This window comes from Argiope bruennichi, chromosome 8 (genome assembly GCF_947563725.1).
Source record: "Argiope bruennichi chromosome 8, qqArgBrue1.1, whole genome shotgun sequence".
NCBI classification, from domain to species: Eukaryota; Metazoa; Arthropoda; class Arachnida; order Araneae; family Araneidae; genus Argiope; species Argiope bruennichi.
In genome coordinates, this window is record NC_079158.1 from 95,238,835 (window position 1) to 95,262,214 (window position 23,380).

General features: G+C 28.0%; 1 protein-coding gene across 1 annotated transcript in view; it reads right to left on the reverse strand.

Annotated features, from left to right (window-relative positions):
- The window catches only part of LOC129981929 (neurogenic locus Notch protein-like), a 132,983-nt gene extending 115,090 nt beyond the window's left edge, over positions 1-17,893 (reverse strand). The window contains exons 1-2 of the mRNA XM_056092987.1: positions 17,557-17,893; positions 2,179-2,257 (exon numbers count right to left, since the gene is read on the reverse strand). Coding sequence (XP_055948962.1) covers positions 2,179-2,257; positions 17,557-17,641 — 164 coding nt within the window. The 5' untranslated portion in view covers positions 17,642-17,893. The remainder of the gene's footprint in view (positions 1-2,178; positions 2,258-17,556) is intronic.
- Positions 17,894-23,380: the final 5,487 nt, after the last annotated feature.

A 23,380-nucleotide genomic window follows, 5' to 3' on the forward strand; every position in this document is an offset into this window, starting at 1 on the left:
ATATATATATATATATATATATTCTGAACAAAAAGACTTAACAGCAGTAGTAATGTTTATTTTAAAATGCTTGGGCTATAAACTAAACTTAAACTGTAATATTAATATTAAAAAAAAGTTGCAAACACTTATACGTCTTTAAACATCAGAGTTAATATTATTTCAGAATGCTAGTTATTTATGTCAACATAAATAAAGTTATTCAAAGGGCCAATTTCAACCAAACCTACTGTTTAAAATAGAAAGAATGCTGTCAAATTTTCAAAGTGCAAAAATGAATCAAATATTCAATTAATTAGAAAATAGATGAAATTTTGTTTAAATAAACCTTTCTATAAAAAAAAAAAACCAAGAAATATTTTACAAAAAATATATATTAATATTTTCTTTAAATTCAACATTTTAACTCTTTGCTGATACCAAATTGTACTCTATTATTTATGTGTATATATTTCTTCAATTATTATGTATTCTTTTAAGTTTTAACACAGACGATTTTGGATTACGGTGACAAGACTCTGATCCACTCCACTATTTTTGAAAAATTTTTATGGGTTGAAAGTACTTATTTAATGGGCGCCTAAAACAATTTAAAAAAAGGAATGGCTATACCCTTCATTTTCAAGTGCCCAAAGTTTAATGACAGTCAATCGTGGTGCGATGTAATAAAAAGACTATGTGTTTTTAATAATTTATACAAAATTAGTCTTTACATTAAAAATGCATGAAGGCATTTTAATTCTGAGCAATGCCAAGTATATCAACTATAAATGAACATATATTTTATTGGAACATTTTAAACATGCTATTTTTCAAAAATATTTTCTTGGGGAGGAAAAAAAACAGGAAAAAAGGGGGTGGGGATTTATTCTTTTTGAACAAGACATGACATAGGCTTGGATTAAAAAACGCAATTGATGTTGGCACAAATCATAAATTAATAAATTATGCCAAACATAAACGCCGAAAAGTAAAATAAATATGATTAAATGAAAATAAAATGAATAAATGCACTCGGGAAAATTCTTGAAATATTGAAAATGTTTTAGAATAATTATACAAAAATAACAGAATTCGATTATGAAAACGCTGAAATTAGAGGAAATGTATCATGGTAAAAAATTCTAAATTATGGTGCTTAAAGAGAGGGGACGGGAATAAAATGTCTAAATAAGTTATTAATCTGAATAGCATTAATTGCTCTTAATGAATAGGGGCAAAGCCTATAATTAGAGATATTATTATAAAAGGGTTTAATAAATGGTAAAGCATTAATCGCGTGATCTTTGCTTGTTCCTTAACCTGAAACGAGAGCACGGAACAAAGAAAAGATAATTTTAACTGAAGAGGATACTCATTATTTATCTAAAGATTTTAATTACTGAATCCAAATAATTGTTTGAGGTCCAGTGAAGCTGGGCTAATTAGTTGTATTCTAATATCAAAGATGGTTATTTTTGTGTGTTATAATTTATATTGATACCATAATTATTATTTGGCGTTCCTTTCAATACACCAAAACAAGACATTTCATATGAAAGTAATATGCCCAAAATTTAAAAGGAATGTTTGATACAGGTTAATATAACTTTTTAAATGTTTGAAATGTGGAAATCTTTCAGCTGCCGAGCTAAAAATATCAAACACATGATTTACAGTGGTTCCCAAAACTACTTTTTTATTTTATATCACAAATTTTAAAAATTTGTATATAAGTATAAGTATTTCCTAATAACCCGACTGTGTCAGGTTGGTGTTCGAAAAAATCCCTAGTTAAAATATCTGTATATAATCCGTTTCTTTTTTATGGGAGGGGGGGACAGTAATAATCTACAGAACCGGCATTAATAACCAGCAAAGTTTTTATCGTTTTACCACCATTCAATAGTTGAATTTATTTAATTATAATTATTTTTTAATTATTTAAATGAGCAGGCAATCTATACTTCTTTTGGTTTAAACAGTCCACAGAAAAACAAAAAATAATGTATAATATTGTGTATTGTTGAACCATATTTTACTAGTTCACTAAACTCCGAACACACTTCAATAATTAAAATTTTAGATTTTATCTTAAACGTGTTATTTTTTTAAAAAAATGAGTTTGAGACTTTAAAAAAAAAAGCACGCATGAAATGAATCTGAAATAAAAAATAATATAAGGGTTTCAAAACTTACTTGCAATAAGATTCTCCTCTGGGATTTGAAACACAAGACGCGCCATTTTTACAGGGATTAGATGAACAGGATAACAGACCTAAAATAAATAAAAAAATAAAAAGATTTTTAAAATCAGAATACTAAGGATAAAGTATCGGTGCAACAAAATCTTGCACAGTAAATAGGAAATCATGACGCAGTTTGTTTTTTCGTTTCCAGAAATTGTTCTACATTTTATCAGCTATTTAAAATAATCATTTCTTTTTTATCTCAAGAGTAATAAATTAATGCACGCACAGTAATAGCATTGTAGATAATCAGTTTGTACTGGCATATATTATGCAAAGGATTTTTTTTATTTTTTTTTTTTTATTTTTAGTCTCAAATTGGTAATTGGTTAACATGGGAAAATATTTACTCTTCATGATTCGGAAGAATTTCCTAATTAATTCTTAGGAATAATCTATAAATAAATATCTAAAATTACATAAATAACCAGATATTAAAATTACAAAAAAATTCAACCAATTCTCAAGATTCAAACTGACGTTGTTTTTGGCACATACATATCATAATTACATAACATTAAAAATATAATAAGAAAATTAAATAACATTTTATTCCGGCATGAATGTTTTCTGCAACATAACGTGAATAAATGGTCTTCCAGACATAGTAGCTCTTCCTTCCCTCCTCCCCACTAACTGCAGCATACTTTGTCGACTTATACGAAAAAGATTTCAAGTTCATAGCAGACGCCCCCTCCCCGCTCCAAATTAGTGAACGGAATTCCCATTTCCTCGAGTACTTTCGGTGATCTCTTATGGCATTATGTTTTCTCTTCTTAAAGGCTAACGAAATGCTATTGATTTACTTTCACATAAAAAAATATGAAGAACTAATATAAGAAAAGGCGTCGCCATAATCTTCACATTATTTTATAACACAATTTATAATATTACCACATTATTTTTCACTGTTTTCAAGTAATGTTTTTTGCAAATTATATTCATAAAATTGTTCTCATATATATTAAGAAAAAAAGTTAAGTAGAAAAAGTGTCGCAAAATCTTCACATTATTTTATAACACAAATTAAAAGTATTATCACATTACTTTTCACTGTTTTCAAGCAATATTTTTTTGTAAATTTGCTTCATAAAAGTGTTTTTTTTTATATATATTAAGGAAAAAAGTTAGATAGAAAAAGTGTTGCAATAATTTTCACATTATTTTATAACACAATAAACATTATTTTGCACAATTTTTAAGCAATCTTTTTCCGCAAATTTTGTTCATATAATTGTTTTTAACATATATTCAGAAAAAAAGGCTAGTTAAATTATCTAATTTAGGCGCACATCATTTGTCACGTCACAAAGAATTAACAGCTGAAGACAAAATAATACCAAATTTACCTGCTATCCACTCCACTCTTTTCCGCAATGACATAACTTCGCAAAATATTATTATACATAAATGATTTTGGCACCATCTCAAAATTTAAAACTTTTTTCTTTTTTAGTGATATCAACTTAACAATAGTATAAATGTTTAATGATTTTTGGCAATTTAAAATATATATGTATATTATTTCTTTATTATTTTTTTATTTATTTATTCTTGCCTAATTTCCAATAATTTAATACATTTTTTTTTACCAGATCTACACATAGTTTTCATTGTTTCATCAAAAACTTAATAACGAGATTTACTTTTATCTTTGAATATGTCTGTGTAATTTAGCATTTTTCTTTACTTTTTATACTCTTTATTTTACTTACTTTACTTACTTTATATATTGTTTAGTTTACAAGAAACTTTTAGTTTAAAAGTGAACTTGCAGTGTACCAAAACAGTTAGAAGACAGATGAACCGCATATTTACATTTTTAATAGCGCTATGATAGCATGGGACTAGTCTCCATTAAGAAAGTTCATATACACAAGAAACAGAGCATATGCAAGACTTTTAAATCACCATGGTTTTAATGCTTACAATTTGACTGAAACATGGACATGAAATTACGCGATCGAACGAAAATTAAATATAACAAATATTGCTTGTGAAACAGCTGGTCTCAAAAGACGGCAAGTTTTAGATAATTTTAATAAATACAGAGAAATAAACTTAGTGGCCAACTCTTAAGTCCCTACGATTTCCCGCATTCAATCTAAGGATCTGACTGACGGTTTTGCCGAAGACTCTTCGCTGACAAGCTTTGCCATCTGGGAGGCATCACTTACAATTGAAAAACAAGCAATTCCTTCTTCCGATATTGACTTTTCGGAACGTGCTTCACTTCAATTCAGGGCCGACCTCCCAGACTACCCTATTTTTCTCTCCAAAGATACACGGTGATGACGAGGGTGCTACAAGACGGGACTTTCGACTCCGAGAAATTATTATCAGGGGTTTACGTTCGGAAGATAAGAGCCTTTCCTTTATCTATCACTTTCAGCAGATAGTGTCACTTTTAGCAGAGAGCAGGCGGTCCACTTGTAAAGCAGTTTCCGTTTCAAATATCGCTGGTTGGACGTTTCTGCCATTAGAATAACTCTGCAGTTTGAAGTCGTGTTTCTTCGGTAGATAAAATCGAATTTATGTTTCTGTTTAAAAACCACCGAGAAGGCTTATTAGCAGATTGTGGACCAATTTTTTTTCTTTCCTTAGTCAGTGCAGACGATATTTTGGAATGTTGAGGATTCGTGTCCTTCTTCAACGATGGTTACAGTTTTATCTTATAATTGATGTGAATGTTTATTTTGAGCATCAAATACACAGAGAGAAAATTTTTCATCTCAAACTTTCAGACTTTTATAAATTTCCGTGTCTCCGAATACAGAAAGAAAAAAAAATCAGCTTATAATAAAAGTAATTCCATATAAAACTGCAAGCTTTTTTTTTTTTTTACCTTTTATTCAACCGCGTTTGAAAAGGTTGAATTATCTAATGATTTTTTTCATTCATTTTCTGAAGTTTCGTAGTTGTGTGTGTTCTCGGCGATGGGATTTTAATTTTTTCAGAGTCATTTAGCGTTTATTTATGACAATTTTGATTTTTATAAGTGGCATCACTTGTAACGAATTTGAGGGGAAAAAATTACATTTTTAAATAAATTTAATTGACACTCTTTTAAAAATTAAAAGAATGTATTGGTTACTAATATAAATAAACAACATGATATTTAAAACTAAAAAATTTTAAAAACGTCTTTCCTATAAACAAATTATTTTATAAAGCAAACTAAGGTACACAACACCAATAAAGTTGCTAATGCCTTGATTTCAAATCAATATTTTAGAAAAACATTATAGTTTATCATACTTTTCAATTTCATTTCTAAATTTTATTATTCTTAACATAAAACTATGAATAAAAAAGCCTTCTTAAATGGTATAAATCTCATATTTAGAAATTATTCTAAAGAAAAAGAAAAATTGCTGCGTATTATAAAAATAATAATAACACTGTTAATTACAGTTAAATAATAGAATGCTATATAGCCATTATTTTAAAACTACTACAGGGAATGTATGAATAGTACGTTGCGAAATAATTGGTCTTAAATAGAATCATGGCGCCGTACATTAATACATTTAATCAAGTTCACTAAGAGATAAGAAAACGTCAATCTACAAATGCGATAATCAACAATCGTGTTAATCATCCGTTAATCACAACAGTTTACGAGAAAACCATTGTTTGCAGATTCTGTCTGAAAGAGTTAGTAACAGAAGCATAACGGGCAGCGCAGTTGAAAAGAACTCAATGAAGCCCTTCCGTGCTGTCAACAACCGATCTTGGAAACAATCCAAAAACTTACGACAACGACTTAGACGACTTTAAACAATGACTTATGAATGAATAGCGATTTGACTCAGGATTTTTTATTATCTGCCATCCTTTTTAAATATCCATTCTCTTTTAAAGAGAACTAACGAATTTAATTTTAATCGACGATGTGTGCGGCCAAGAATTTAATCTGTATCCAGTCTCTAAGCGAGAATTCGAAAACAACATTCAGGCAAGCAGATAGTACAGGAAGCGGCTGAACTTTGAACCGAAAAGTTCAGTTGTTTACTTTAAAAAGCTGAACTTGTCGTAAGCGAAAAGAATCAGTGAACAGAGAAATGATTCGGTCGAGCTAATGAAAAGTTGAACTGTTTCTACAAAGGCACTCATTTGGAATTTTTATACAATGAAATAAATTAGTAGATTTAAAACAGTATTTTATAAATCACTCGAACTTAAAAGTAAATGAAATTTTTAAAAAGTATTTATTCAGTGAATATAAATTGTTTTTAATTTATAATTACAGATTTAAAACTTTTATAATATAATTTAAGTTTATTCAAAATAGCTGAAGAGAAAATTTAAAAAATTAATTCTAAAACCCTATAACTAATATTAAATGAAAGATCTTAACTACATTTTTTTAAAAAAAGAGTATTTAAAAATGCAGAAAGAATTAACTGATAAACAGAATTTTGTGACCTTTTTTATGCTTTATATTTAAAATTTATTATTAATAGTGTAAAGTATTTTAAATTATAATACTATAAAGAAATTGTAATTACTTTATATATATATATATGTAAATATATGTTTTAGCAGTTGCGTGGCCAAATAGAAGAAACTTTTTGAAGATTTAAAACTTTGATTTATTTCATCCGGGGGGGGGGGCATATTATACACAAGAAGCTATGATGAAATTGACGTCCGTTTACATCGCGATACAAGAGCAAAATTTTTCCCTCAGTAATTTTATACTCAGATTTTTATATGGATTTCTTTGACACGTGTCGATTTAGGATAGGGAAATTTAGGTATTTTTATGAGAGTGTTGTAAACATTGAGGATTTTTATCCCTTCACTCAGAGCGTGAGAAAATGCTGAGACTTGCAATTTTTATAGAGCGCCTGTAGCATTAATTAATTAAAAAAAATAATAGAATTGGAAATAAGGGACCATTTTAGAATGAAGTTAACATTGGCTTATTTAAAATAAAAATTAGGAAATTAATTAGAATTTAAATTATATTAAGATATATCATATATATATAGAGAGAGAGAGAGAAAACATTATCTTATTTCCATTACCGAATAAATATTCTCCGATCTCAAAAGTACACATACTTAGAAAATACAAAAGGAAAAAAAAGAAATATTAATATCCGAGGTACAAAAAAATAATTCAGTGAATTATGCTTATTTGTAATATGACATGGATGTTTTAGAACAATTCAGTTTTTGAATTACTTCTGCCCACTTACATATTAAAATGATTACAGAAATACTAGCTGAAAATGTTTATTCCAAAATTCTTTTTTGTGACCCATTGGGAGAAGTCATCCATCTGACTCCTGAATGACCGGACCGCCGCAACAGCACACTGGCGGGAACTGTGGTTGAGTCCTAAGAGCCATCACCGGCCACGGTACAACCCTCCAAGAAGGAAGTACGTCCCGTCATCGATGGGAGGAGCCAGATGCCCCACCTATTTGTGTACCCTCCAGGGTGACGAGATCCAACTACCATGCCGGAAGCATCTCATCCTCATTTCGAGGTGGCCCTCCCGGGGGTTACCCATTGGGTGATAGGGGATCAAATCTAGAATTTCACGTTAGAAAACATGGCAGCGAATTTTTTGGACACAACAAATTCAGTTTAAAAAGTTCTTCACATCTTTCACATATTTGACTTGAATTTTCAAAATGTAGATTAGATGAGGAGACAGAACATTATAATTTTGAATCAACAGGTTTTTTTGATCATTTCCAGAGAGATCTGATGTGACTTCAGAGCAAAATGGCACATACTTGTCCCATTAACTCAAAATGGATAGGCTAGAAACTATAATAATATTTCTATGAAAAATTCTAGCACAAACATGAATGTTTAAAATTTAGCATTCTTCCTAAAGTAAAATCAATACTTAAATTGCAAACCAGTTTATAAAAGGAACTCGTTCTACTTTTAATATTTAATTTCCTTCGTATATCTTAATATAACTGTCACATCAATACAAGATCCGCTTTGCCTTTCATTTCCAAGAATACAAAAGCATTTGATGTAATACTAATTAAAACGAGGAAGTTACACTAGTCACATATATTCACATTAAAAAGACAAAGAGAAAATTGATTTTTTTAAATTTACAGAGGAACAATACCTAACAAGGAAACAATAGCTTTTAAAATGCAGAATATAGTTAATGAGATTCACAGATTTCGCAATGCAATGTGTCAGTTGACAAATTAAAACAGATGTTAACGGAAAGGAGAATGCTTTTTTTGTTGTTAACTGTTGTAGTTTATTAATCTTTAAAATAAGACAGAATAAAAAGCAAAACTTCTAAAATCATTTGTAACAATTTTTATAAATTAGAATAGAATTCTTCGACTCTCGGTTTGCTAACATAAATTATTATACCTAGTTTATGAGTTAGTTTTTCAACACAAATAAAATTACAGTAACAATAAAAAGACGTCTACACTTTTTTTTCATTCGATAATTATAAAAGTAAATAAATAAAACATGGGTCATACAATTTAAAAGCCTTCATAGAAATTTTAGTTTTTCATTCCAAATCGATATTAATGTTTGGATCTTTGCATAAAAGGAAACAAAAGCGTAAACTTATTCGCCTATTTTATGTAAACTGGTTTTGGCATTCGTTTTAAAATTTACAAGATCAATATTGCTTGTTTTGAAATATTCCACAGAATTTTTATATTTAAAATTTATTGAAAGCCTTTTAAAAGTTCCATGAATTTGATGCATATTCTCAGTTATTAGTAAGAAATGTTTTGGCATTAAATATAATTTTTAAGAAAAGGATTTTCAGTATAATAGCAGCATAATTATGCTTAAAATGCAACCAAAAATATATATCTAAACTAATTTCGCAACTTTCAACTTCGATTTCACAATGGTTGTTTCAACAAAACACAATTCAAACATATCGCTTTCAAAAATTATGCAAAAAAAAAAGGTTAAGAACAAATTAAAAGAAATGTATAAATGTGAAAGTTTATATATATACGAACTCTATATCACGCTTCAGCAAACGCATGCGAGGCACAAACACGGGTACAGTTAACTAAGGAAAATCGTCTATCGTCTGCAATTTCAACAGAATAAGTTATAATTTTACGCTTTATGTGCTCGGCCGATCGTCAAAATGCCTTAAGAGGCGGGGCGATCGACCATTCAAATTTTGTGCCGGGAGGAATAAAAAAATTTTAACTGTCTAGAAAGCGATTTTGATATTATTTTTGAAACAACTTTAAACCCGTTGTTTGGGAGACAGAACGTCTTGATTGCTATGCGGTCTTCCAAGAGTCTGAGCGCTTTCCGCCATTTTATAAACAAATGCTTCAAAATTAGTTAAAGCTAATTCCAAAATTCAAACAATTGTCTAAAATTACTGGTTACTGAATACGATAGTAGAATTTCAAAGATATGCACGAAAGAATGGCAGGAAATTTTGAGTTTTTCATTTAAAAAAAAACATTGGAAAATAGCTTTTGTGGCTAACATTTAATTAATTTTATTCAATAATATGATGAGTAATGATTACTAGTGATGAGTATGATTATTTAAGCTCAAGTGATAATTTTAACTACAATTCCCAATTATATTTTGGAATAATCTGAAGTAAAAATAGAATAACATAACGTGGTATTAAATTTTGGGTTACATCGCAGTTGCATTTGTTAGATGACTACGACAACAGATAAGATTATTTTCTCTAGTTAAAATAATAATAATAAAAATTCTGCAAAAAAGAAAAATTATAGCCATGAATTTACTAAGATATTTTTTGCTCACAGTTTCTGTTTAGATATTTTCTAAATATGGTAGATTCATTTATCTTTTCAAATAGTAGTGAAAGCTTCTGTCTCAGATTGAATCTACGCTTAAATACTGATACAATTAGTAGGATAACAGAATATTCCAATAATCATAAATAGATAACAGATTATTACTATTGCCATTCATTCATCGCTTATGATACGCTCGCTATGCTCATTTACTTCTGTCTGGATGGAATTCATATTCTAATTTCAATAAAAAGTAATGCGGCAAGATTTGTTAAAGATATATAAAATATTCAAATCAAAAATCTATAATTGAAATTAATTGATATAATATATAAATATAATTCATTATAAAATAATCTCGTTTAAATAGAAAATAAAAGGTTCCCAAAATTAGCGCAAAATTTTAATTTGTTACTATTCGTGAAATAAAGTGTTGGCAATCCTATTAAAACAATTTGACATCTGACAGTTTAGGGTTAGTAAAAATGAATCGTTACACGACTGAACAACGTGTTTCATTGTTGAACAATATTTCAAAAATAATGAACATCTGGGGTCACAGATCGAAAATTTGAGAATTGGCTTCCTAAATTATGTTATTTAACACCATTGGATTTTTAAGGAGGTTATTTGGAGTCAGAGCTCTATGCCAACAAGCCCACAAGCACTCGTACATTGAAGGAGGAAATTCAACGCCGCATCGACGAAATTTGGCCACATGTATACAAAATGGCCATGGAAAATTTCGACAAAAGAACGCGTATGTGCCAGCAAAACCGTGGTGGCCATTTGCCCAATGTGTTATTCAATATATAACCCGTGTACTTTACGATTCAATAAAAATATAACAATTTAATTCTTCCTTTAATTTAATTCAAATTTTGCGTTAACACGTTGTTCCATAGTGTAACGTTTCATTTTTACTAATCATAAACTATCGGCTGTTAATTTTTTTTTATTAGTATTACCAGTACTTTATTGCACGAATGGTGGCAAATTCAAATCTTGTTTTAATTTTGGGACACTCTTTAGTTCTCTACAAAGTTTCACACACTCACAAACATAAAAAAAAAAAAAGAAGAATTAACATTAAGAATTTAATAAATCTGTTAAGAATGTCTATATACATAAGAAAAGATTTTTTTTCTTAAAATTACAAATTTCATTGATTGGGGTGGGGAACTATTCATATATACCTAAGGAAAGAATTTTTCTTAAAGTGACAATCTTCATTTATAGCGGAGGCAAGGCTATATTTCAGTGAAAATAACCAATATTTGTAAATTTTTTCTCCCCCTTGAAAACTGCATATATTTTAAGTGGCATACCCAAAACCACAGACAATTCGTACCACGTGCTTTGAACACAAAGTAAACAAGAATAGACATATTCCAAAATGCATCTGCGCAAATTCGCAGGAAGTGAAACGTCCTCTCCGCACGTGCACGGAAGCGCCTTTGCCTTGGAAATCCAGCCTCCCCCCCCCCATTCTTTTTTTCTTCCCTACTTTCTACCCTCCTTACATCCACCCCAGAAAAATATCTGATCAGGTGACAGAACGCGAAATTTTAAGCTTGCTTATAACAGGTGTGTGGAACAATTTTTCAGGAATCACAGACAGTACGTTTATTCATTGCCACCTGCGCATAAAGGGATGAATGGAACGGTTTTTTATAAGGTCACGATTGCCAATTACGGCATTATTTGTCCTTTATGCTAATCCCTGCTGTCTAAATAAGAATTATATAAACTAAACATCGGAGAAAACATCATTTGTTAGGCAGAAATTTTTTCGCGTGCATTCCCCTTTTCATTTGTTCAAATGAAATGAAAGGGACGGTATTAAAATAAGTAGAGTTCGAATTTTTTTCCAGACATAAAAATTACACGTCAAAACAATATTTTAGACAGGATATTAATATGATAATGTTTATAAGCTGGCATACTATCTGTAAATAGAATCATGTAAAATAGATGATAAAATAAAACGTTCAGAAAACTTTACAGCACAGACCATTGATTTTAGTGTTATTAATTGAATCTTGAGAGGTAGATATAACAAGAAAGGATTTTTCAAAATTCCAATTAGATTTTTATGAATTAAATTCAATTAACTTAAAAAAACTGATTTTAACGGATTTTTTAAATAAATTCGAGACATATGTGTTGCACAAAAACTATTCTTACACCCCTTTAAAAAAATAATGATAAGCTTTTCAGCGTTACTAATTTTATTTCCTTGCAACTTTTTTTAATAAATTAAAAAAAATGAAGTATAATTTGGAAAAATAGGTTTCTGTTTTTGGTGGCGACTGGTTTTAATCGCTCGCATTTGGACTGTATTAAATACTTATTTTTTTTTTTTTTGTTTACACGTTGTTGCTACTATATAATTAAAAGTTAATTTAAAAATTAAATAAGAATAGATGATTCAAGCCCTAAATATTATCATGCTATAGCTTTTAAAAATTGTTTGCAAATTCATATCGCTAAAATTTCCCTTTTTTATATTTAAAAAATGGGTATCATTAATGCGAAATTTTTCAGAGTGCTATCATACGCTAGACATACATCTATAAAATTAAGAATACTTAATTAACATTCTTACTTTTCCTATCATTAAAAAATATGTGCCATTCCTTAAGCCTAAATGTACGTGCTAAAAAAATTTATAGTCCGAATTATTATAACTGGAATATGTTTATTTTTTTTTTTATATATTTGTTTATCTCAACATCGGAGTAAAAAATATTGCCAACAAAAATCCATCTTCCAAAATGAAGTATAAACGGCACGTATCGTGTGACGAATCAAGTATTTCCAAAATCTCTATACAATAAAAATAAACTCTTGGATTTAAAGGCTTCGACTTTAATGGACAGAATTCGATTAATATAGAAAATGACGGAGAAAGAAATTGAATTCAATGTTTTTTTCATCCTTCCATTGTAATTTTTTTTTTTGTTGGTTATTTATAAGGTATGCATATTAAATACATTTATATCATGCAACACACTTCAAAAATAATATATTATTTTAAAAAATTATTCATAACTAAACAAGAATTAAATATATTTTTAAAAGAATTTTATTATACTAAATTACGCCTACAGAAGGGTTTTCCCGCCCTTTTCTATTTTTTAATTTTGTGAAATATTATTACCGTTCTTGTCAGTTCAACTTGTTGAATTATCTCTTTTGTATCTTTGGCACAGTTTTTTCAACCCTTATGTATTATTTGCATTATGATACTGTACAATGTACATATATCTATTGATACTGTACGGTGTATATGTTTTTTCAATTAAAATTATAGTGTCATCATCGCTACCGATCGAAAACCAACTGCTAAAGAGAAGTGGAAAAAATATCTTGAATCAAATTTGAAAGTTTAAATAAAATGGTGATTAAATCTAAATACAGAGATGTTTTAAAATTAATATCTATAAAACTAATTAAAATAACTCCATAAAACAAAAATCCATAAAGTTAAATTCAAAATAGATTAAACTACTAATGCAATAAAAGATAAACTATTTCCTTACTAATTACCTTTTCTTTGAATCAACAAAGTAAAAGTTTACTACGAATGAAAACTGAATTTTATGGTTTCCCGCCATCATATTTAAAGATCTCGATATTACGATAAATATCGTCTGAAAGAATTCCAAGAAATGTCAGTAACCTTTCAATTCGTCACGTTCGCTTTACCGCCATATATTCAGTGATAGTCTAATATGAAGGTTGTTATATTATCAAAAGTGGCAACTAATTCTCACGTAGGGTGTCAGCGAATTTCGAAAAATTCTGAACACATTTATCGCAAAACGGAATTGAGTACAAAGAGCGTTGAGAGTACAAGGGCCAAATTTACAATCCAAGGACAGCAAGATCGTGTTTCCTTAGAATAACTTAACCGTTTCCATGAATTAATTATCGTGGCATAGAAATTATTTTATAAAAAGATTTGAAATTAAAAAGCATTTCAATTTAGATTCATAAGAATAAAACAGACAAATTAATATTACGTAGAATGAAAGAAGTAATTCTGAATTCATGAAGTTGTTGATTTTTTATTATTATTATTATTATTAAAACAAATTTTCCAATTCTATTTCAAATTTATATTTCACAATCTATTTATCATATATATAAGATGATAATTTTAACTAATCTAGAAGAATTAATTTTTAAAGCAGATTTATAGAATAAAGCTTTGCCTTCAAATTAGTTTAATGGACCTCGGTAAATTTGACTGACATTTTATTTTAAACAATCTTAAGAAATCATTAAATATTCGCATATATGAATTCAAATGAATTTTAAATAACTATTATAATCTAATATTTCACTCCGACAATAGAACCCGGTATTACAATGTATATTATCAAAAACATTATATTACTAGAAATAATTATAATTCTTTTTAATTTTAATGAAATATAACATAAATATAAAAAAAATCTATCTTTTTAAAAGCTTCGTTTGCTTTGTATAGATACATATCTTAAAGCCATAGCTAAAAATAAATAAATAAATTTTTAAAAATATCTAACACTGCGCCTTGCCTTCTCCTTATAATTAAATGGATAAATAACTACAGACACAAAATAAATTAAACCTAAGAAGAATCATGTTAGGAAACTCATTTATCCAATTATTATAGTTTTTCAAAAAGATTCATCGCCTTTTATTTTCTTCGAAGAATCAATGATTTTTTTAATGCAATTATAGTATACCTATTACGAGATTTTATTCAAAATCGGTTACTGTTAGCTCCAGAGTGTTTATGTGAATTTCTAAATGTTCCCATCCGTTTTTAATTAAAATAAAAATTAGAACAAGATTTAAAAATCCTTTTGGTATGTGAGGGAAGAAAAATTATTTTTTTAAGTCCAATTTAAAAAAAATATTCCAATTCAATAAATCTTATTAAAAATATCAATAGACATAAAAAGCTTCATAAAAAGCGAAAAGTATATAGTGATTAAATGATACTACTACTGATGAGATGATACTACTGATAAAAATCCTAACAACTTATTGAGCATCAATGGTATAAAAACCTTCTAAACTTATCACTGATAAAAGAAAAAGAAAATAACAATTCCCTTCTGTTACATGTTGTTCTCAGTTATTAATTTGTACTAAAAGCAATGCTGAAACAATGGAAGTTAAAAGCTTTCGAACTCTGCGACATTAACAACAATGGTTTGCCGACCGAAAAGCTTTAACTTAACTCTTTATCTTAATTATTTCAACGTAAAATGCACGTGTTTTTTAACGTGATAAAAAAGAAACCACCGCATATTTTGGAGAAAAAATTCACATTAACAAGCTCATCATTTAAAATTTTTTATATTTTAATCAACTATTTGAAAAAGTTTCCTCAACGGCAGTTTGGAACGGTCCGAGCCCCAATACTCAAGTCAAGAAAATGCTGATAGCTTCTATCAAAGTATTGCTTCAATCAAGCTTTCAATCCATGACTTAGTTAAAATTCTTAACTTCTTAGCCATAACTTATGATAAAATTCAGGAAGGCGATTTGATATATTGCATTGGAATTGAAATTTCATATGGAAATAATTAAATTTTTCGTTTTTATAATCTTCCAAATAAACATATTGAATTTGTTTATAATTTATCATTAATCAATACTGCATCAGTCTATTTAATATTTTATTTTGATATATACATAAAGCCGAAATGGCGCAACAAGAAGCAAAACATTTCATTTAAAATGTGTTGTAAAAAATGTATGCTAACAACGCCGACATATAAAGAACGTGTTTTTCAATATGATAAAAGAAATGAATAATTAAGAGTACTTTGATGAAAAATTCATTTCAACAGTTTTTAAAAATATTTTGAGTGTTTTATATGTAAGAATTAACTTCAATTAGCAGAATTCAGATTTCCAATTCAAAAATTAACAATCAATAAAAATTAATGTACATAGATACCCTCTCTCTGTTTTGAAATATTGAAATAAATCTATTAAGTTATGGAAAAATCCGATTCTTGGTACACCCGCGTGGAGGTCGGTTAGCAGGATACTATATTTGTTCCTTCCATTTAGAAATAAGAGTTAATTCCTCATATACAATCCTATACACTTGAAGGAATGAATTAACAGTATATTTGGAACAACATCACAGCAATAATCGTAGTAAAATATGTGTATAAAATTAAAGATAGAGAAAAACATTAATGATATATAGCAAAATAGAACATTAGTATAAACAAACTATGTGTAACTTATGAAAAATCGATAATAAAATGGCGTTAATATGACGGAGAAAATATTTATTTCCTTCAATTTTTTAGATCTTAATTGCCATGAATATTGTCTCAAAAATTGTATAAATATGCAAACAAATTAAATGGAATTTTAAACATTACAGGTGCATATGTAAAGTTTATAAATATAGCAAATTATCAATATTATTTAATTGATATCTAGCTCAGACTAAAAAGAACCGAAATATTAAAATGAAATCAGGAAAATAAATTCAAAACATCTAGATTTCAGTTACTACATACATAAGGCACTTAGAAAATTGCAAACCCGCTTAGGTATTAGAAGTTTTGATGACAATATATTTGATAAATATTCTAAAATTTAAATTTTGTGTTAAATTGTTTTTAAGTGATATTGAAAAGTGGTTATTCATTCAATAATTAGCATCTTTGTTCAAATAATTAGGAAAAAAAATTGGGGAACAGTATCTTCGTTTTTTTTTCCTAGCAAAAACAATAAAAAATAATAAAACTTTTTGATGAGCAGATGTAAATAGAACAAAATTGTGCTCATGGATACTCGCTTTTTTATAGATATAAATTTTACAAATAGCAAATTTATTTACTTTTACATTTAGCTACATAACCTCAGAAACAAACAAAAAAACTATTTTATAAAAATTATAGTTTAAAATATAAAATTTATATTCGTCAACGTTTTACTATGAAAAATTCTTTAACTCACACATTTCAAATGTATTAATAAAGTAAAGCCTGCAACACAAAGTAACAAAAAACAATTATACGAATTATTTTCTTTTAAAAATAAACTGCATTTATACTGCCAAAAAAAAATTAAACTGCCAAAAACTTGATAATTTGATTACAAGTGGTAAAGAGAAATAAATAAGTTTTGACATATGTTGATTCCCATTAATAGAAGTAATTTTAAGTGGCTTGCACAAACAAATAATAATTTAAATAAAACTATATTTCATTACTCATACATAAGAGAAATTTTAATATTTCAATAAGATATTTTAAATCTTATTTATTACAAAAATTCATTCTATTTTTCTAGTTGATATAAGGTTAAAATAAAGATTAAATTTCTAAATAAGTTATCACTTAAATTTGCAATATTATGAAGAAAGAAGAAATTTTTTAAAAATGAAAAAAAGCACAATACTTTTCACTCAAATCATTAAACCCCTCAAATACCATATAAAAAGTTCTTAATAAGCATGAAATCAACAATTTTAACAACTTTTAACACAAAACTATGATAAAAACATTAGTCAGACCCCCTGTAAAGTCGCTTCCTTACCTTGCATGTGAGCAGGCCTGCAGACCGTAATCGCCAAGACGGTCAGGCCGAGGAGCCAGCCCAGTTGATGGGACCGCGGCGGCATTCTGACGGAAACTCGAAATCAAATACTCCACTATCACATTGGTGAAGATCGAAGTTTTAGTATCCCACGGTTATCCAAAAGAGAAATTATCCACACTGTTCGACGATCACGCGCACACACACACACTGTTTTTCGCGAAATTCCGTAAACTTCTCAAGTTGTTGTCCCGTAAAAACTGAATCGCTACATCGGTGTACGACCTGTTGTACACTTGTTGCACTTTCCGTCCCACCTTCTCGTATCGTTTGGATCTAGACTGTGAGGCACACTGCTCGCCTCGAAAGAGCAGGGTTGCCGTGATTGCTGGAACCTGATGGAGTTGGCAGGTAGTGGAGGGAAAATGTCGCCAAACCAGCTTTTGGCGGCTTTGAGATGAACTTGGCCACGCGCTCCTATTTTCACGTTTTAAACGGCGATGATGGCACGGAATATAAAATTCAGATTTTAAATATTCAAATGATTTACTGTTTCTAAAGGTGGAATAAAGATAAGGATATTTCTAGATATTCATAAGTTTAAGAATGTAATAAACTAACGTTATTTAAGATCTCATTTGATATTTTATTGTAGTTCAGAGCTTTTGTATAGATAAAAAGATACTTTGATACTCGGTAAAGTGTAAAGTGTTACATAAATAAATTTTTAAAAAAATTCAAGAGGAAAAAAATAATATTAAAAACTACTCTGTTCTGAAGTACCAAATTTTATTGCTTTCAGTCGGTTATGAATCAATGAAAAAAAAAAAACATATTAAATTTAACCATATAAGACCTTTCATCCTCTTTATCCTTTTTCCTAAAATCTAATTTATTATGATTTCGAATTTTTTTCCTCTTTTCCGAATGTTTTTTTTTTTTTGAAGCTATAAAAATTACTGTGTGAGTTATTTTAACAAAAATAGGACATTGCATAAAAAAAAGAAGCTTTTAGAAATTTATATCACAAGTACAATAAATAAATAACGTTTCAAAGATCAATAAAATTGTTCCAAATAATTAATTTATAGATATGACTTCAAGACTTCAATTCTCATGAAATAAGGTTTCAATAAGGTTTCAAATGCTTTTTAATTTGTTTTCCTTTTTACAACACAAAAGAAGCTTGATTTACAGGAATTTTTTTACAGGAAAAAAAAAACGTTTTAAAAACGTTAAAAGAAAAAAAGAAAAAAACGAGTTAAAAAAGCCTAAAAAAATGTTTCTGCTGCTGGTAGCCGTTTCTTAATATTTCAGAGATATTAGAAATTTCAAAAAAATATGTATACTTACTAACGCATAAGAAATATTCTAAGAATATTCTAGTACAAATTCTTGTTTAAAGATTTTTTTAAAGAAATTCCAACCTTTTGTCCGAAATATCGTAGCTTAATAATTTTTACGCTTTAATTATCTATTTTTATTTTATATCTAAGATTTGATATTAATTACATAACAAGGTAAAAGTGCTCTAAAAAAATTACTTAATGTTATCACTTCGTGTTTGAATATAAATTCAATATCTAACTCAATGCATAGCATTGTTTAAAAAAATAATAAAATTAGAGAAAAATAATACGAAAATAAAATTAATATTAATGAAATGCTTATTTTTTAAGAAACTTTACAATAGCGTGAAAAAAAAAGGGTTTTCTTCAATAATATGTACCAAAGTTGTTGAGAGAAAGTGATAAAATTTTTAATCATCTTTAATTAAAAATCTATATAAAATTTTAAAGAAAAATCCTTTCTTTTTTTCTTTTTTTTAGCACAAACTACTTAAGAGATAATTGCGATCCAAACCCAATACTTTATCCAATAAACTAATTTGAATGTTTTTTTTCTGCCATGTATGCTGCATGATTCAATGTAAAAATAATACGCAAGGCTATATACAGCAGTTAAACGTTAAAATGCTTCTTCGTCCTATAATAAATTCGTGCATCAAATTTGAATTTTATTCATCGCTCATCAGTCTTATTTGTAATGAACCATAGAATTAATTCCAAAATCTTATTTGATACCATTGCTTTTGATTTAATTTAATCGAATACAGTATTTAATTAGTTTGACGTAGTTTCAAGCCGAGATTAGTAATTTCTCTTTCCTATACCAAAGTGATAACAAAGAACATAGTTAAATTTATTTTAACGTTTAACGCAGATTATTCACTTCACTTTAAATCTTCGCCACAATAATAAATTTGTTACATCTCATTCTTTAGAAACTTTGGAATTAGAATAAGCTGTTTGAATCGTCTTTTGTTTGACTTCGATTAAAAAGAAAAAAACAATTCTTCGCATTGTAGTATAAACTCTAAGATTCAGACTTTGAATTGTTTAACTGAATGAATTGAGCGCTCTGAACAAAGAGTAAAGAGGTTTATTCAATGATTTATTTTATCAAAAATGCAATACTTTAATATCCAATCAATCTTTTCACCAAAAAAAAAAATTAGATGATCAGAATCTTATAATACAGGATAAGAAAAAAAGCAAAAATGGAAAATTGGCAAGAGTATCAATAACATCAATGCCAATAAAGTTTCACACGGTAAAGTAACTGTTAACAGTAAACATTTTACTCACTAATTGTTCATCGACGTCATTGTTTAATCATTAATCATTAATGAGACACATGAAATTTAAAATAATTCATTTATAAATTACAATAAATGAAGATATATATCACATAACATAGAGGTAGTACATTTATATTCAAAACAGAGTGAACTCAAAACAATTCAAAATTCTTCAAAATTATAAGTAAGGAATACACAATTTATGTTTTATAACACAGAGTTTTTTGTAATTTTCCCGTGATTTTGTTTCTCGGTCAGTTTTGATGCAACAGATAGAACTGATAAGAAGGAAAATTCATCTCATGTATATACTAGATCATAAAATTTTTTATATTGCCATCATCCTTGAGAAATATCTTTCTGATCTTACCGTAGTAAATAGTAGCTTGGATACAGGTTCTTTTAACAGTAACAAAGTTGGGATGAATTCTGAAGAAAAATTTGATAAATATTGCAGAATTTGCAGAACTATGACTCTGCAATAAATCATTCCATGGCAAATATCGATCTCAATAAAAAAAATCAATTTATTTACCACCGTCTTATATAAATATAAATTATTATGTAAATAGAAAAGCTTGTAAAGGTGTGTTTATATTACTGTATTCAAAAGTTTTGGAACAGGATTCATTAAAATAGAATCCATTTATTTGGTGCTTCCTTCGAGGCAACTAAAATAAATATGCCATTATACATTTTCGTCAATTGCATGTGAATTGCAAACCTGAAACATACTGCAATGCCTTCTTCGCCTCTTGCTGCACTTTTTCGGAACTTGAGAGTTGTTGTCCTTATAGAGATTCTTCGTCTGAAGGCAAAATCTTGCAGGACAATATAAGTTATTAATAGAAGTAATAATATGTGACTCTTGGCCAGGTAATTTGACATTTGGAAGGATGCGATCATAAAGAAGGAAGAATTACAGAATCTTCGAAAGATCTTATCTCTTATCTCTTATCGAATCATGCAGACGTTTAGACTGTTTAACGTATTCTTCTTTAATGACTGTAAGACAAAGGTGAATGTATGTTTTACTTACTACCATTTACAATTGAAGAAAAGTCGGCATCTTTTTTCTTCCTACGACAGGAAATTCTGAATATTTATAAGCATGAACTACGCGCATACGCTGTACATAGGTATAAATGAAATAGATTAAATCGTTTCTGATTAGTCATTCATGAAAAGCTTGTTCAATAAGAAATTGTATTATTCGTTTACACGTGGAAAATATGTCTCGGAAAATTTTCTTATCATAGAAGTAAAAAATTTGTGAATAATAAAACTAAAAATTTTGAAAGAATGGATAATGATGGATCCTTCGTCTTAGACATCAACATGGTTTGCATGTTCCTTCTTCTAACTTTGTTTGCGATTTTCGAAAATTCTTGCATTTCTTTAAATGTTTTTAGGTTGCAATTAAATAGCACTCTATCGCAAAAATTTTTTTAGCTACCTAAAAAGGAACCCTTCATGAATTTTTGGAATAATGAAAGATTTTACACGATGGGCTTCTTTTAAATTTTGTCATTTATTATAAAAAAAGATTTTTTAAATTATCTTCATTTAAAGAAAATGATTAAAATTTTCCAAATAATTATATTTAATTATATTTCTTTCAATTATTTGTTAACTAGAACTTCACTGAATCCATTATTTTTTAATCATGTATCTGTATGTTTACATAAGATCACAACACACACACAGACACACACACACGCACACGCATACACACACAAAGGATGAAATAGTTGAATAGTAGTTGAAAAGTTGTTATATAGAAAAGATCGCTCATATGCTTATGCATTTTACAAAGTGCGTGAAGTTTTAACAGTTTGACAGTTTTAAATATCATATACCAGAAATATTTCTAAAAATATCAGCTCTGCTGTCACAACAATTTACAGAGCAATAATGATGGCATAATAATAATGCAAACAAAGATTTAACAGATCGAATTTTCATTTAAACTGAAGATGATTTTCAAAATGCAAAGGGCAAACTAATCTATTTCGAAACTATCACAATGTGAAGAATTCGTCTCGTAGTATGAATGTAAAAATAATAATAATAATAGTAATAGTAATAATGCTTGACGTAACAGAGAAATAAAAATGAATTAAAATAAATTTCTCTTGCAATTGATTTTACGCTGTAAAACAGTATCCTTTTAACTTTTCATAAAGCAATTGTATTTGTACTTTAAGAAAGGTTTTATTTATTTATTTAACTGTCACTGGCTTCATCTACCTATCCAAAATGGTATATAGCGCAGGAAAAAACTTCTCAAAACGTGCACCTTATAATATTAAAAAATATAGCAACACGAAACTAAAACATGCGACATGTATACCAACATCAAGGAAAATTTAGAAAATATTGACAAAAATTTAGACTAAGACTAACAACTAACACAAAAATTATTATAGAATACTAATATAAAGAAATAGTACAGAAGAAAATAATAATATGCAAAAATTAATAAGGTATTTATAAAAAATAATAAAGGATTAGGAAATTCCGATTCAGGAAAAAGTCGTCTTTAAAAAATTTTTATCTAACGAAAATTCTTTTGTAGCTCTATTTTATAAAATTTGACCATCTATCCTGTCAAGGACCATAGCTATTTTTTTAAAATTCATTTTAATTTGAATTCTTGAATTAAAAAAAAACTGTAATCCACATGTTTTTTTGTTTTTTTTTAATTTTTTTTTTTTATTTATTATCACGTTTTTAAGTGCATTAGTTCTCTTTCATTTTCTATCTACCGCATATGAAACTTATCTAACGTAATTTAATTTCTTTAACATATTTAATTATTTTATTTTTAATATCATTCTAAAATCGTATGTGAAGATTTTGAATCTAAAGTGAAGATTTGAATCTACAGTTTTTCCATTGTTCTTCGATTATACTTATAGCAGAACTTCAGTCATAAAGACCGAACAATTACCTGGCAATCTATATATACAGACAATTTTCAAATTCAATCCCATTAATACAATTTACAAAATCACAATCAGTCTTGTCATCTATTTTCTTTCCATCAGTGTAAATCATCTTTTCATGTTCCTCATCCAGATGTTACCAATTCAGCTTTTGAACTTCCCATTTTTAATCCTGTTCTTAAATTCAAAATTTATGATGTTATCCTTGACTTCAATCAATCTGACACCATGTATC